Source organism: Paralichthys olivaceus, chromosome 5 (genome assembly GCF_024713975.1).
Source record: "Paralichthys olivaceus isolate ysfri-2021 chromosome 5, ASM2471397v2, whole genome shotgun sequence".
Lineage (NCBI taxonomy): Eukaryota > Metazoa > Chordata > Actinopteri > Pleuronectiformes > Paralichthyidae > Paralichthys > Paralichthys olivaceus.
Genome location: NC_091097.1, coordinates 16,936,601 through 16,950,382, shown reverse-complemented (window position 1 = coordinate 16,950,382; position 13,782 = coordinate 16,936,601). Strand labels below are relative to the sequence as shown.

The following is a 13,782-nucleotide window of genomic DNA, read 5'->3' as shown; positions in this document are numbered from 1 at the left end:
AACTACATGGTGCTTCAGAGACACACTGGAGATGCTCTGAATTTTAAATCCGAGCCGTCTGCAGGCTGTTCTCATGCACATGAAGCCCAAGAGAAGATGCTTCAGTCTGGAGTTTCAGCTTGATCCCAGCCTCACAGCACTGACTTCCCACTGCAGGGAGGGAGTTGTCCTCAGGCTGCTAAAGAGATGGTAATATTTCAGTTATTTAACTGTGGAATCACCTAGATTACCTGATTTAACCCCTAATTTTCAACTATAGAACAATTATACTGGTGAGGTGGCTCATCTTTGTATTATTGGTAAATGACTGAGGACCTCAAGTGGACAGTTAATGAACAACACCTCCCATTGGGCCAAAAGAAGAAAAAGCTGTGAATGTTAGAGGTCAGTCATTATGGGGCATCTCTAACCTCCATTTAAATAAAATGATTCCTTCTGAGGAGCTTGCAGGAGTTGCATCACTGATAAACGACCCTCACTTGCTCCTTGTTCTTTGACATTTGTGTGATGCGTGCAGTGTCTCATCTGACCAGCTGGCAAATCTGCACATCAACAATTCATTAGCAAAGATTAAAGACTGTATTTTATAATTATATATATAATCACAGTGCAGAAATAATTCAGGCACTGTCACTTCTTTCATATTTTGTTGCAGCTTTTTGCTGAAATAAAAAGAAATCAACCAACAATCTTTAATAACCTACATGACTCTCTATTTGATATTTCAGTTTTTCATTTTGAAATACACATAGGAAGTTTCTAAATTCCTGTTTACGATTTGCCACAAAGGGTCATTTAGTGCAAATTGATGAGGCATAAAGTTATTAATTGTAGTATACAGTGGTAACATAACAAAAAGTGAAGGGATGTGAATACTTTCTGATTGCACTTAATTTTTCACTGTTTATTTATTACCATTAATTGTATTTACCAGTTATTTAGGTGAAATAAAAGTTGCACGAAAACTTTTTCTTCTTCCCTTTGTAATATCCTCAAGATAAAATGACTGAGCGGTGAGAAATGGCAGGATAAGAATTTCAAAGTAAATCAAAGTAAATCCCCTTTGTCATGACGGAGTCAAAGATGTTTTTTATGGCCCTTGATCATAATTAGAGTATCAAATCCACTTGCCACCCTGAATTAAATAACCTCTGTGAAAACAACCAAAAACACCCACTCAGGAGAAGGAGGACATGTTGCAGGAAGGCCTGCAGAGAAGGATCTGTGGTTTCAGTCACTTTTCAATGTGTTTGCCAAATCACTTCTGTCTACTTATGATTGAATTTGAATTTGTTTGACTAATATCGCAGCTCCAGGCAGAGAGCCAGAACTTTAATTTAAATCAACACAAAGGTGGCTACAACTCACAAAGCAAAGCCTTACTGGGAAAACCTTCATCTTTTGTGCTATCTATTGAGAATGACTGTATGGAACAATTTCATCCGAAAGCCTGTGCATGTTGAGAGGAGCTTCATGATAACATTATTCTTTATGCCTGAGGCTGATTAGGAAAGAGAAGCTTGTGTGAACTTCACACCCCTCTCTCAGGATGTTCCCTGCTGGACTTCTCTACCTTTTGTCAGCTGCCAGATGCAAAATCTTTGAACCCCCCCCCCCCAACTCCAGATGCTGCTTCCGAGCATGAACATCCGTGGACCTGCTACTGTGGAGTTTGTCAGAGAAGGTGAATATATCTGCAAAGTAAGTAACTATGTAGAGGACAGAGCTGAAAAATCATTTGTGATCAGTTTGCAAGAAAATAACAGGGACAGAGCCCCCCCCCCCACACACATATAATATATATATAGACTGTGAAACACATGTATGTGATTGAACGACAGCACTGTCACTTCAGTCACAGCGCCCCCTTCAGTCCTGACATCAGATTGTATAACTTTGCTGTGCTTTAAGCTTTGGTAAATATTAGTTTTATTTATAATGTCAAATGAAAACACGCACATTTTTAATCCAGCCCAAAGATCATGTTTACATTTTTTTTCATTCAAACTTTTTTTTTTTTTTTTTTTGAAGTGCGTGAACACTGACTTCCTGTTTGCGTGAGGGGGGGCGGAGCTGACAGTGCGTGACAGTGGAGGACGGACCGTCTCAGGATGGACTTTTTCTATTTTGTTGTTTACGATGAGAGAATAGAAAGTTTGTCCTCTCACGCAACATGGAGGAGACGCTGAGCTGCAGGGACGAGTAGATCCACGCACCGGGATTTAACTCTCATGTAAGAAGCTCTGGGTTTTCTCCGCTCGGGCCTTTTGGTCGCTTACGTCGCCTGCGATTTGACTCTGGAACAAAGTGATCTAGTTATTGATGTTGATTTATGACACCGACTGTTGATGTGTTAAAACATCTCTCCATCTCTTCTTCTTCTCCATCTCTTCTTCTTCTCCATCTCTTCTTCTTCTTCTTCTCTTTCTACGATGCGCACTTTTTAAGTTAAAAGGTTACTGTGGAGACGATGTACGTTCACGCGCTGGCGGAATAATCGGAAAAAATAACTCCCAACCGGACAGCTTGGGTACACGAGTTGTTCAGAGTACTTATAAACTACTTAACGCATTTTTAAAATTAGCCCCTAAATATCAGCTTTTAATCTGAGTTTGTCAAATGTGATACTTTTGTCACTTGAAAACTCAACAACTGTTATAACTATTAGCCAGATGTTTTTTATACGAGCAAACGTTTTAATTACTTGATTTGCACCTATTACTTTTTCATCGTGTCAGAACAGTGAGCAGGTATGATTCATAATTCATTTGTAAAATGTTTTGCAGGACAACATTCACTCAGGAGTATAAAAATCACTTTTTTAACTTACAATGAATAATATTGTGACATTTATCATCATAATTATTGTTTTCAACTAATATTTCATTTTTATTTTGATACTAGTTTGGTCACATTATCCAGCCTTAATGCAGAAAGTAGCGTGAGGGTGTTTTATTAAAGTCAAAATCAACTTTATTGTCAAATAGAACATAGACAGGATTAAAATGCTGTTTCTCTCTGGTGTAAACATGTTAATCATCATATAAGTACTCATCTTATAAGTAAACATATTAAGAAATCAAATGACATCTAAGAACACAACATGCACAGTCAAATACTTTATGGAGAGTAATGTTCATCTACAGGATGAATCAAATAGCAGCAGATGTAGTAGAATAAAATGCTCTAAAGTTTTTTTCCACATTCTCACTTCAGAGCACATGAACACACCGAAGTCAGAATAACAACTTTTCAAGGACCTTGTGAAAAGCCGCTGAATGCAGAGTCGGCCCAAATGAGGGTCACATGAACGTCAGTCCTCTCAGCTGATGGCCTGCAAACTTACAATCACTCATGTAAATTGCTGTCATGCTTCTGTGATGTTTTTAGTTTATTTAGCTGTGTCATGTTTTTCTGTCGGTAGTCTTCCAGCTGCAGGTTGACAGAACTTCCACCATGGTGCAGGAATACCAGTCCCCGGTCCGGGTCTACAAACACCCGTTTGAGTTAATCATGGCGGTGAGTATTGCTGTTTATGCTGCAGCTGCAATCCAGATAATTATATGTTATCTCTTACCTAATAAGACAATAGACAGTAGACATGAGTGTTATTACTTCGTGGGATCTTACATAAGTGAAGTGGAGACAAGGTGCATCTTCAGTACAAAGCCACTGTGGCTTTGACTCCTGCTCACCTCTGGAATATTTGTGGATTCTTACTGGATTCCAGACAGAAATCTAGACACTGTCAGAAAACAAAATATAAAATGTGTGGCCTCCCAGGGTGCTCTGTCTCCTACTTGATATACTCTCACCTGCCACAGCTGCTGTGATGAGGGACTGGACAGAACATTCAGAAAAGAAACTTCTCTCTCCTGGTGTGGTGGTAGGAAGAGGAATCTGCAGGGTGCACATGTTGAGAAAACTACTTACAAAACTTTTCTAGGAAGTTTCCACTGATTCATTGCCTGGCTGACCACTCTGTATGCTTTAACTGGCTTATTGTTGGATATGTTTATGTCTTTGTAACTCATTAAGCCGTGTGAGTTGTTTCTCTGCCGTCATGTGATGCTCAGTGGTAAAACCAAACAAATGCTGTGAGTTTATTTAAGAACAGGAAGAAAAGTAGGACAACATGTGGGTTTTCATAAGAGGCCGGCAGGTTTCACCCACTTGTACAATCTGCTCCTGCTCTTGTTTCCTGCTTTTTGCAGTTACACATTAAGCTAAAGACTTATGCAACATTGTCCAGATAGGGTAATGCTGCTGCAGTGACCCCTTTCTCTCCACGGACATTATCTCCTCCACCACATAGTCCACAGCCAAACAAGCTTCATCCCCCATGAATCATCTCATGATTAATATGCTGACTGCGTCGTTGTCATATTGAAAAGGACCTTGAAAAATAAATCTTTTGTGAAAAGTAAATAACAGCTCCCATGAAAAGATTCAGACCTCAGCAGCATAAAGGAGAGACTCCAGACTTCACCTCCTCCGCTCATTAGTTCCTCTGCTGATCCAGTTATTACTCAGGCCAACGGCTCTAATCACTGTCCAGGATGTTAGTGAACCATGGACATCACTGCCGTCTGCTTCTTGACACGATGTTCCTGGGTGTGACAGTTTCCCAACACATTTGATTTGTGTTTGTGCAGACATACGATCCCATTTTTCACATGACTGACACAAGTGGAATTGTATTTACTCAGCGTTTGTGCTTCACAGCCACAGTCAATAAACTCTTACTGGTTTGCTAATGTAAAATATAATAGAGTGAAACAGTGGAACTGTGGAGTCTGACTTGTTCTGCTCTTCTTTATGCTTAAATAATGCTTTTTATGCTTATAGCGCTAAGAAATACACAGATTTCCATTTGTCTGCCGTAACAGAAATGTAATTGTTGTGTGTCTGTTCCACAACACCAGACAATGCTGCTTATTGTCTTGGCCATGGAGGTTGTGTTTTCACCCCCTGTCCATTTCTTTGTGGGTTGGTTTGTTTGTAAGCGAGATAACAAAAAAAACCATTTAACCGATTTCCACGAAACTTGGTTGAAGAATGTGGTATGGGTCTGAGAAGAAGACGAGGATCGGGGGAGGGGTCCAGGAATTTTTTGCACTTACATCTTTAACACACACGTCTGTTGGAAGGTGTGCACTGTGCCGGTCATCTTTAGTGTGAATTTCTGGAGGAAATCTCCTGTAAATAATTTTGTCTTGTCTTTAGTCAGTTGTTTTAGCCACGAGGATCAGTTGAGCTCTTTGCAATTTTAAAACAGTTTGAGTCTCAGGCTGATTTATTCCACACACACACACACCAGTGGAGGGTTGTCATTGTTTGCTACATCTAGGGCTCAGAGTTCCTGCAGAGTATTAGCAGTAGTTTTTACCGTGTGGTGAAGTTATATGTTGCTAAAACATTAAACAGGCAGCTGTACTATTGTAATGGTCTGGTTCCTTCCCTGCCCTAAGATACTCGTCAATAGTTTATCAGTAAAATGTTCCCTTCTGCAAGATGCACACTCTGATGACTATTTTTTATTCACATCCTGAAACGTCTGCTCAGCCGCTCAGTCAATATTGACAAGTGAAGCTGCGGTGACTCTTCCCTGAACAGACAGTGTGCTGTGGGCAATAAAACATGAAGTAACTGTCGCCTGTAAAAACTGTCACAGATGCGCAAACGTTGATATGCTTTTACATAAACTGTTAAATTCTCTCTGCTCTATTCAGATATTTACTCTCATTTCAAATACAAACAACCTTGTCGTAATGCGATCATGAAAAACACATTTTCCTCCGATCAGAGAGCTGCTTCAATGTTGGCGGAACAAAAGCAAAACCCAGAGTGGAGGAGAATGAACAGAGCCAGGAAAAGCACAATGAAACCAGCATGAAAGAAGCTGCTTTTTTAAATTTTATTTATGTATTTAACGTGTGACGCATTTCTCATTCTCAGGCCTATGTAAGGAGATTCCCAAAGTGCCCCTTGATCCCAGTGTTTGTGGACAGTAAGGTCGTCAGTGAAACCCAAAGTGAGGATGGATCTATGCTGGTCACAGAGAGGCGCTGTACCATCGACATTGATGCTCCACGACTTCTTAAAAGGGTAACTGTCCTGTGACCTTTCACTGTGCAAAACCATGAAATAACCATAATGTTTGACTAACCTGGTACAAACCATGAATATATTTCTCTTTTTTGTGTAGATTGCCGGTGTAGACTACCTGTACTTTATCCAAAAGAACACCCTGAACCGCAGGGACAGGACGCTCCATATTGAGGTCACCAACGAGACCTTTTCCAGCAGAGTCCTCGTTCACGAGAGCTGCAAATACACGGTGAGTCTCTGAGTCAAACAATAAAAGAAGGTGGTCAGGATGAGAGAGATTTTATTGTTTTTGTGCGACACTGTTGCTGTGCCTCGTGCTCTGTTGGAGGCACGGAGCCCTTCACAAAGCCAGTGCAGTATGTGATGAAAACAATAGGCAGCAGAAAATAGAAGACACAGCCAGCATTAGCTGTTACAGCTGCATGTGCAAATCATTATGTCATGTCAGGTCACGTTAATGTCATGTCACGTTAAAATTAATTAAAGTATGAATTTGTACAAAGAGACCAAAGGAAAACCGGAGTAAAATCCCTCGTGTGTGTTCACATACCTGGCAATAAAACCGATTGGTGTCAGTTCATTTGCATCTGTGTTTTCTTTTTATTTGTAATTATTTATAATAAAGTTAATGGTTAAACTATAAAATAGGTAAAAAAGGGTTTGGTAAAGACTTCTCAGGAATCATTACCAATGTGTGTATGTATGTACACAAACACCTATGAATAATATATCAATAATATACATTCATCAACTTCATAGTATCGATTATCACCCCCCAAAAATCCATATTAGTCAGGCTGCACATACATTATACCATCTGAACTATTTAAATTATTACTAAGAATCAGCATCGATAACAGATTATTGTTTGTCTTCCACAGGTTCATCCAGAAAATGAGGACTGGACCTGCTTTGAACAGACGGCTAGTCTGGATATCAAGTCTTTTTTTGGCTTCGAGAGCTCAGCAGAGAAAATAGCGATGAAACAGTATGCTGCTAGCATTAAAAAGGTTTGTGTCCTTGAATTGAAGCATACAGAGAAAATGTATACACCTGGTAAAGTGTTTGTCTATCTCCTGATTATTGATCTAGGTTCATCTCTTTTTGTTTTAGGGTAAAGAAATAGTTGAGTACTACCTTAGAGAGCTGGAGGAAGAAGGAGTAACTCACATACCTCGGTGGACACCCCCTGTTGTCTCTGGGACTGCAGGTGCCAGGCTCCTGGTGCCACCCCCCTCTACTCCCAGAGCCATCCCAGTGATCAGTGCCAAGGATGGGCTGCCCAGCAAAGACCCAGCCTGTCCCGCAGAGCTGGTGTCTGGCTCTCCTGATGGTCAGTGGTTTCTCACTAGTCCCAATTAAAAATAGAGACAGCAGCCAACACAAAAGAGCAGAGTAAGCAAGGAAGGTGTGAAAGCACCCGAAGAATCTTCATCTTTCCTTTCTGAGTGCCTGTCTATTCTTCCCTCTTTTTTTCAGTCAGAAAGTCTGTAAATGGTTTTAATGGACTTAATGTAATATTTTAAAAAACAGAATTCATGTTTGTCCATATGAATTAACAAGCCTGTGGCTGGGCGTCAAATCTCACACCTCTTGTTACACACTAGTGATTTGCAAAGACACCACTTCTCGCCTTGGCTTAACAAACACGTTGTATGTTGCAAAGATAATAAGTAAGTGTGAAGAGCAGCAAACACGACCAAGCTTGCAGAGACATTTCAAGCCGTAGCTGTAGCTTTTAAAATGTGCTTGTTGCTAAGTGCCCGCAGCAACATTTTATTTTGTGGTTCACTGAAATCTCTGGTTATTTCGAGTCGGGTTGAAAATGCGGTGAACAGCTCCTGATGCCTCCATCTGAAACATTCAATATGTGCTATCTTTACACTGTTCTTGTGGTTTTTTTGCCTGTAGACAAGTTAGATGCTGACTACATCAGACGTTACCTAGGTGATTTAACGCCTCTGCAGGAGAGCTGTCTTATTCGACTGCGCCAGTGGCTCCAGGAAACCCACAAGGGCAAGGTCAGACACACACAAACACACACACAAAGTTGTGCACTCATTTATTTCTAGACTTTCACCCGGGCTAGATTTCTGTCTTTCTCCTGCTACCACAGTAAAGCCAGTTTTGCTTTTTGCAGATATATTGCTGATTGAATATAGAAAATAAGCATTCATTGGCTGAAAAGAGCATTTTCCACTAAAAACTTTGCTTTTAACTTTTGACCCCTGCTTTTTTGTGTACAGATTCCAAAGGATCAGCATGTTCTGCGCTTCCTGAGAGCCAGAGATTTCAACCTAGACAAAGCCAGGGAGCTTTTGTGTCAGTCTCTTACCTGGAGGAAACAACATCAGGTGGATTTCTTGTTGGACACGTGGGAGCAGCCACAGCTGCTTCAGGAATATTACACTGGAGGCTGGCACCACCATGACAGAGGTACTGAATGAACCGGCCTATTTGATCCTTAACATCTCCTCTACTTCCTCTACTTAATGCTAGAGTGAAATTGTGAATGTCTTCACGGGTTGAAATGGGCTGTTAATAATTGACGGTGAAGTGGAAGCACCATCTGTTAGAGCTCCCATGTTTGTAAATGAGCTGTTGCTTTTAACAGGTCAGCTCACCTGGTTAGACTCAGGATGTGAACTCAGGAAGTGCCCTGTGAATGTGTGAACCTATTAAAATGATAAACATGAGCTTGGCAACAGAAAGTTGAAGTCAGATTTATTTTAGTCTTTTGTACAGTCAGTAAATTTCTGTGTGTACGTGATGATCCATGTCTCTGTGTGGTGTGTGTTTTAGACGGCCGTCCTCTGTACATCCTGCGTCTGGGTCAAATGGACACTAAGGGTCTGGTTCGAGCCCTGGGAGAGGAGGTGCTTCTCAGACAGGTGATATGAACACATGCACAAGATTTAATGCTGCAACATTAGGGCTGTAACATTTCTGAAACTGGCCCCGAAACCCGGATGCAAACAACCACAACCCCGAATTTGACATGTGGGAAATTCCCCAAACCACCATCACCATCACTGCAGGTGTAGTTTTCATTTCTTTTAAATTGAGGTGCAAACCAAACTGTGGCCCAGAAATCGAGGTCAGAACTGAACTGGAGATCTGGAGAATTATTACAGCCCTATTCAATACAGACATTAACACGGTCATTTTATTTTCAGATGTTATAAGTTGTATTAATGCTGTTACATTACAACTGTGACTCAGGTCCTTTCCATCAATGAAGAGGGACTGAGGCGTTGTGAAGAAAACACCAGAGTCTTCGGCCGACCTATCAGGTGCCTAAACACTGATCTGCCCTTTGTCTGTGGTTGGGTAGTCACCTGCTTGTCAGATACACAGGGGCTTTTATCTTATTCATAGTAATGCAATATGTGTGTTAACATGTTGCTCAGCTGCTGGACTTGCCTGGTGGATCTGGAGGGTCTCAACATGCGTCACCTGTGGCGACCGGGCGTCAAGGCTCTGCTTAGAATCATCGAGGTGGTGGAGGCCAACTATCCTGAGACTCTGGGTCGCCTCCTCATACTGAGGGCGCCTCGAGTTTTTCCATTGCTCTGGACCCTGGTGAGAATAACTGCAGTTATATTTCATATGAATAAATCAACATGATTGCTATAGATAAAGGAGAAACAGAAACCAAATGAAGATAGTTATTGCTATGTAGAGATTTTACTGATCCCCATGGGGCATATTGAGATGGCAACATGCTGTAGTGTAGTTTGTAGGACAGTAATAGCATTCAGCAAAGAAATACAGACAAGTATAAACAGTAAAAACAGTTGAAGCGATATGTAAGTGCTCGACGAACGTCAACTGGGGGGTATTTCTTCTCTTTGTCTCCTTCTGTCTTGCTGAGCCTCTTTTCTTCGTTTGCACAGTCCACATCATAGCACAGATGAGGATGCATTGATCTGCAGAGGTTTATGTTTGTGGGAGAAGATCAAAACCCTCAGTTTCTTAACTGAGACCTGTCATTGCTAACATTACTGCTATGATCAGTCGTCAGCTCAGACTAAAGCATCTCTCCTTTCCATCTCTGGAAAACCTTGGGTCTATGGACAGTTAGAAGTGACCCTGCTGCAAAACGTTCAGCTTACATTATCAATTTCTATAAAGCTTTATAAACATAAGAAACTGATACTGACCGGCCAAACTGAGTGTAGTAGGGCTGAAAAATTAAGATTGTTCCACAGGTGAGATGTAGTTTCTCATTATACATAAGTTGCATATAGCCTTCACCTGTTTTACCAGTATTTAATTTATTATATTTTAATTTACCACATATTAATGAATACAGTTATTGAATGCTGTAGAGACAGATTTATATTTAGATTAGATATAAAGTTACATTTAAGTTGAAAGAAGATATGTTTACGCTCACAGTTTTAACCTGGAGTGACTATAAGGTTTAGAATCATGGATCTATAAATAAACTTCACGTCTTATCTGTTTGAGTTCATCTCCTGCAGCCAGCAGCACTTTGTCTTCATCAGGTTACAGCTGAATAATTACATTTCAAAATTAAATCCAACAAACAGTAGGGTTCCAGCACTTTAGCATCCATTAAGGAAATTCAAGTCTGCTGAATAATGAATGGGCGAGCCACGCTGAATAAAACGTAACAGTGTTAACTTAAAGACTCTCTTGTCCTGACGGAGGCTCCAGAGCTTCACTGATGAGGATTCTTTTATTCACCAGGCACATTTATGAATATACTCAGAACTCTGATCAACTGATCTGAAACCAAATCATTTCCCAACTCAGGGTTCCTCTCAGAGTTCAGGGTTGAGTTTGTTAAACCTTCCTGCTGGAATGGATGCCGTAGTTTAGCAGCAGATGGAAAACAAACTTAGAAATACAGTAAAAGTTATTTTCATGATAAAATCAATGTGTAATATTATATAAATTCATGAACCAGCCAATAACTTTAACAACCTCCAAACAACCTGCTTCTCCTGGGTCTTTTTTCTAGGTCAGCCCCTTGATTGACGAGAACACTCGTAAGAAGTTTCTTGTTTATGCTGGAAATGACTACCAGGGTCCAGGAGGTTTGGTGGATTACATCGACAGAGAGATCATCCCTGACTTCTTGGGAGGAGACTGCATGGTGAGGTTTATTTTCTCAGCATATCAACTTCTATATTCTATTCTATTCTATATTCGAAACAAATGTGTACTAACCATTAATTCATCACCAGCATGTGTATCAAGTTACTGCCTTTGTTACAATAGGTGTCTTTGGTTCTCATATTGTTTTTTAATATTAAAACATAGAAGTAGAACCTGAATCTTCTTTGCAAACAGTTTATCATTTACAGATGTAAATACAGATTAATGGGAGATGTGTGTCCTGTTTTTGTTTTCATTCTCTAGTGTGAGATCCCTGAAGGAAGCATGGTCCCCAAATGTCTGTACAGGACCGCGGAGGAGCTGGAGAGTGAGGAGAACCGCCTGTTGACCGACTCCATCTATAAGAGCGCCAGCATCTTCAAGGGAGCTCCATATGAGGTACAGTCTCCGCTTTCAAATCAGCTTCCTGATCCATATGTATCAAAGACGCCATGTTGGAGACATGTGTGTGATATCTATCATGTTACGACAAAAGTATTTCTACACAATTCCACTTTCTCTGTGTGCTGGATTTTTATGATGTGGAATCTGGCACCACCATCTGGAGCAAATCGACATTGCAGGCTTTTAGCGAAAGAGAAATGTGATTAATGGCCTGCTGTCCACAGCTCCTTGTTTCTAATCTCCTTACACCTCCCTGCAGATGCTGATTGAGATCACGGAGGCGTCCTCCGTCATTACCTGGGACTTTGACGTGTGTAAAGGAGATGTGATTTTCAACATCTACCACTCCAAGAGGGCCCCTCAGCCGCCGAAGAAAGACACGCTCGGAGCCCACGCCATCGCGTCGCTCGGGGCCGTGAATGCTCAGCTGATAGACAGGAGCTGGGTGCTGGGCCAGGACTACAGCATGGTGGAGAAAGCACTCACTTGCAGGGAGGGAGAGAGTGTACAGGTGCGACGGAGGACGGAGGACGGTGGACTCTGGACTCGTCTTTTCTTCATCTAAGTCGTTAAACCTCTATCATTGCAAATTAATCCTGCAGCTTCCCTTTGTTCAAACAGGGCTCCCACGTAACGCGCTGGCCGGGTTTCTACATCCTCCAGTGGCGTTTCCACAGCTCGCCAGCGTGCACCGCCTCCAGTCTGCCTCGTGTAGATGATGTTCTGGCCTCCCTGCAGGTCTCCTCCCACAAGTGTAAGATTATGTACTACACTGAGGTGCTGGCGTCCCATGACTTCAGGTCAGTTTAATAAACCACAGAGCTTCTTCCTCTGGTTATGTTTTCTTTGTACATAATCTGCACTGCTCTTGTTTGAGTTTATCTAAAATCAATGTGATGATGTTTCGGGAAAATGTAGACAACTTTGCTAGACATCTATTTTTTATACTTAATATACTGTACACATTTTCATAGTTATTCATTGGGTAGAATCCTGTCTAAGAATTATTATGTCTTTTCTATCATTTGTAGGGGATCCATGACCAGTCTGGAGTCGTGTCATAGTGGTTTCTCACAGCTCAGTGGTGCCACTACTTCCTCTAACCAATCACACACCAGCTCCATCTCAAGGTAGCATCTGCCCAACATCTGCCCCAAAGCAACAGTTACCCAAAACTGAATGACATGTGACCTATGTTTTCTGATGTTGTTTGTAATTTAGATCAGAGCTGAGTAAAGTTTCTGTGACCCTTTTCGTTTCTGTAAAATCATGTAGCAGTTTTTTCCTGTCCTTTGTTAGTTGTTGTTTTATGTTCGTGTACAGTATAAAAACTAATAAATATACCATTTGTAGTTAGATAAATGTTCATAAATGCTGATTAAATGAATTACAATGCCTCATGAATAGCAGATAGTTAGATAGATGAAATTAGATGAGATGGGGATTGAAAGTGAAACCTGTATAATGCTTTTATCTTCTATCCCTGAAGTTCCTTTCATTGTCCACAAGATGTCAGGGCACTCTGCGACTGGAGCTGCTCTCAGCTCTGCAGTGTTCTCAACACATGCAGTTTTACATTTACATGTCGTCTGGTCTTTTAAGAAATCTTTTTTTAAATAAAGAAATTATCACATAAATTAAAATTCATGTATCCTCCAGAACGTGTCTCTTGTTTATGATTTTTTTGTAGAAAACGTCGACTGCAGTCGAGGTGCTGTATCGAAGCAGTAATTTTGAAGACTGGTTGTTAGACATCTTTTTTAGCAATAGGTGAGATGTTAAGAGAGAGGAGATAATATACAATCTCAATTAAATATGCACTGCACTCTCTAGATTCCATGTAATGTTGTTTTTGGGCTTGTTAGGCGGAGCTGAGTTTTCCGAGGCAGCTAATTTGAATGCAATATTGTGCAGCCCCCTTGTGATCTGCCACAGGGCCAGGCAGACAACTGATTTACATAAAACTTTAATTTTCATAAACCTATCTGATGCTTCCAGCTAAAGCGTAATTGAATTTCCTGTGTTATGTTTTGTTTTGTTTTTTTGGCTTGCAAACTTGTGTCATGTTGCTGTTTATCCCGACACAAAGCCAGGTGGATTGTGTTTTGTGAATGGGAGTCTGACTTCCTGCCGCTGCGT

General features: G+C 40.9%; 1 protein-coding gene across 1 annotated transcript; it reads left to right on the top strand.

The window, feature by feature from the left end:
• The first annotated feature begins 2,049 nt into the window (after positions 1 to 2,049).
• LOC109639532 (SEC14-like protein 1) lies at positions 2,050 to 13,304 on the top strand. Its single transcript, XM_069525114.1, has 16 exons — positions 2,050 to 2,233; positions 3,425 to 3,519; positions 5,959 to 6,108; positions 6,209 to 6,340; positions 6,993 to 7,121; positions 7,225 to 7,444; positions 8,023 to 8,132; positions 8,358 to 8,547; positions 8,914 to 9,002; positions 9,334 to 9,404; positions 9,522 to 9,693; positions 11,102 to 11,236; positions 11,503 to 11,637; positions 11,903 to 12,154; positions 12,265 to 12,443; positions 12,675 to 13,304. Exons 2-16 carry the CDS (start codon positions 3,457 to 3,459, stop codon positions 12,775 to 12,777), a joined length of 2,130 nt encoding a protein of 709 aa, XP_069381215.1. The 5' UTR covers positions 2,050 to 2,233; positions 3,425 to 3,456; the 3' UTR covers positions 12,778 to 13,304.
• Positions 13,305 to 13,782: the final 478 nt, after the last annotated feature.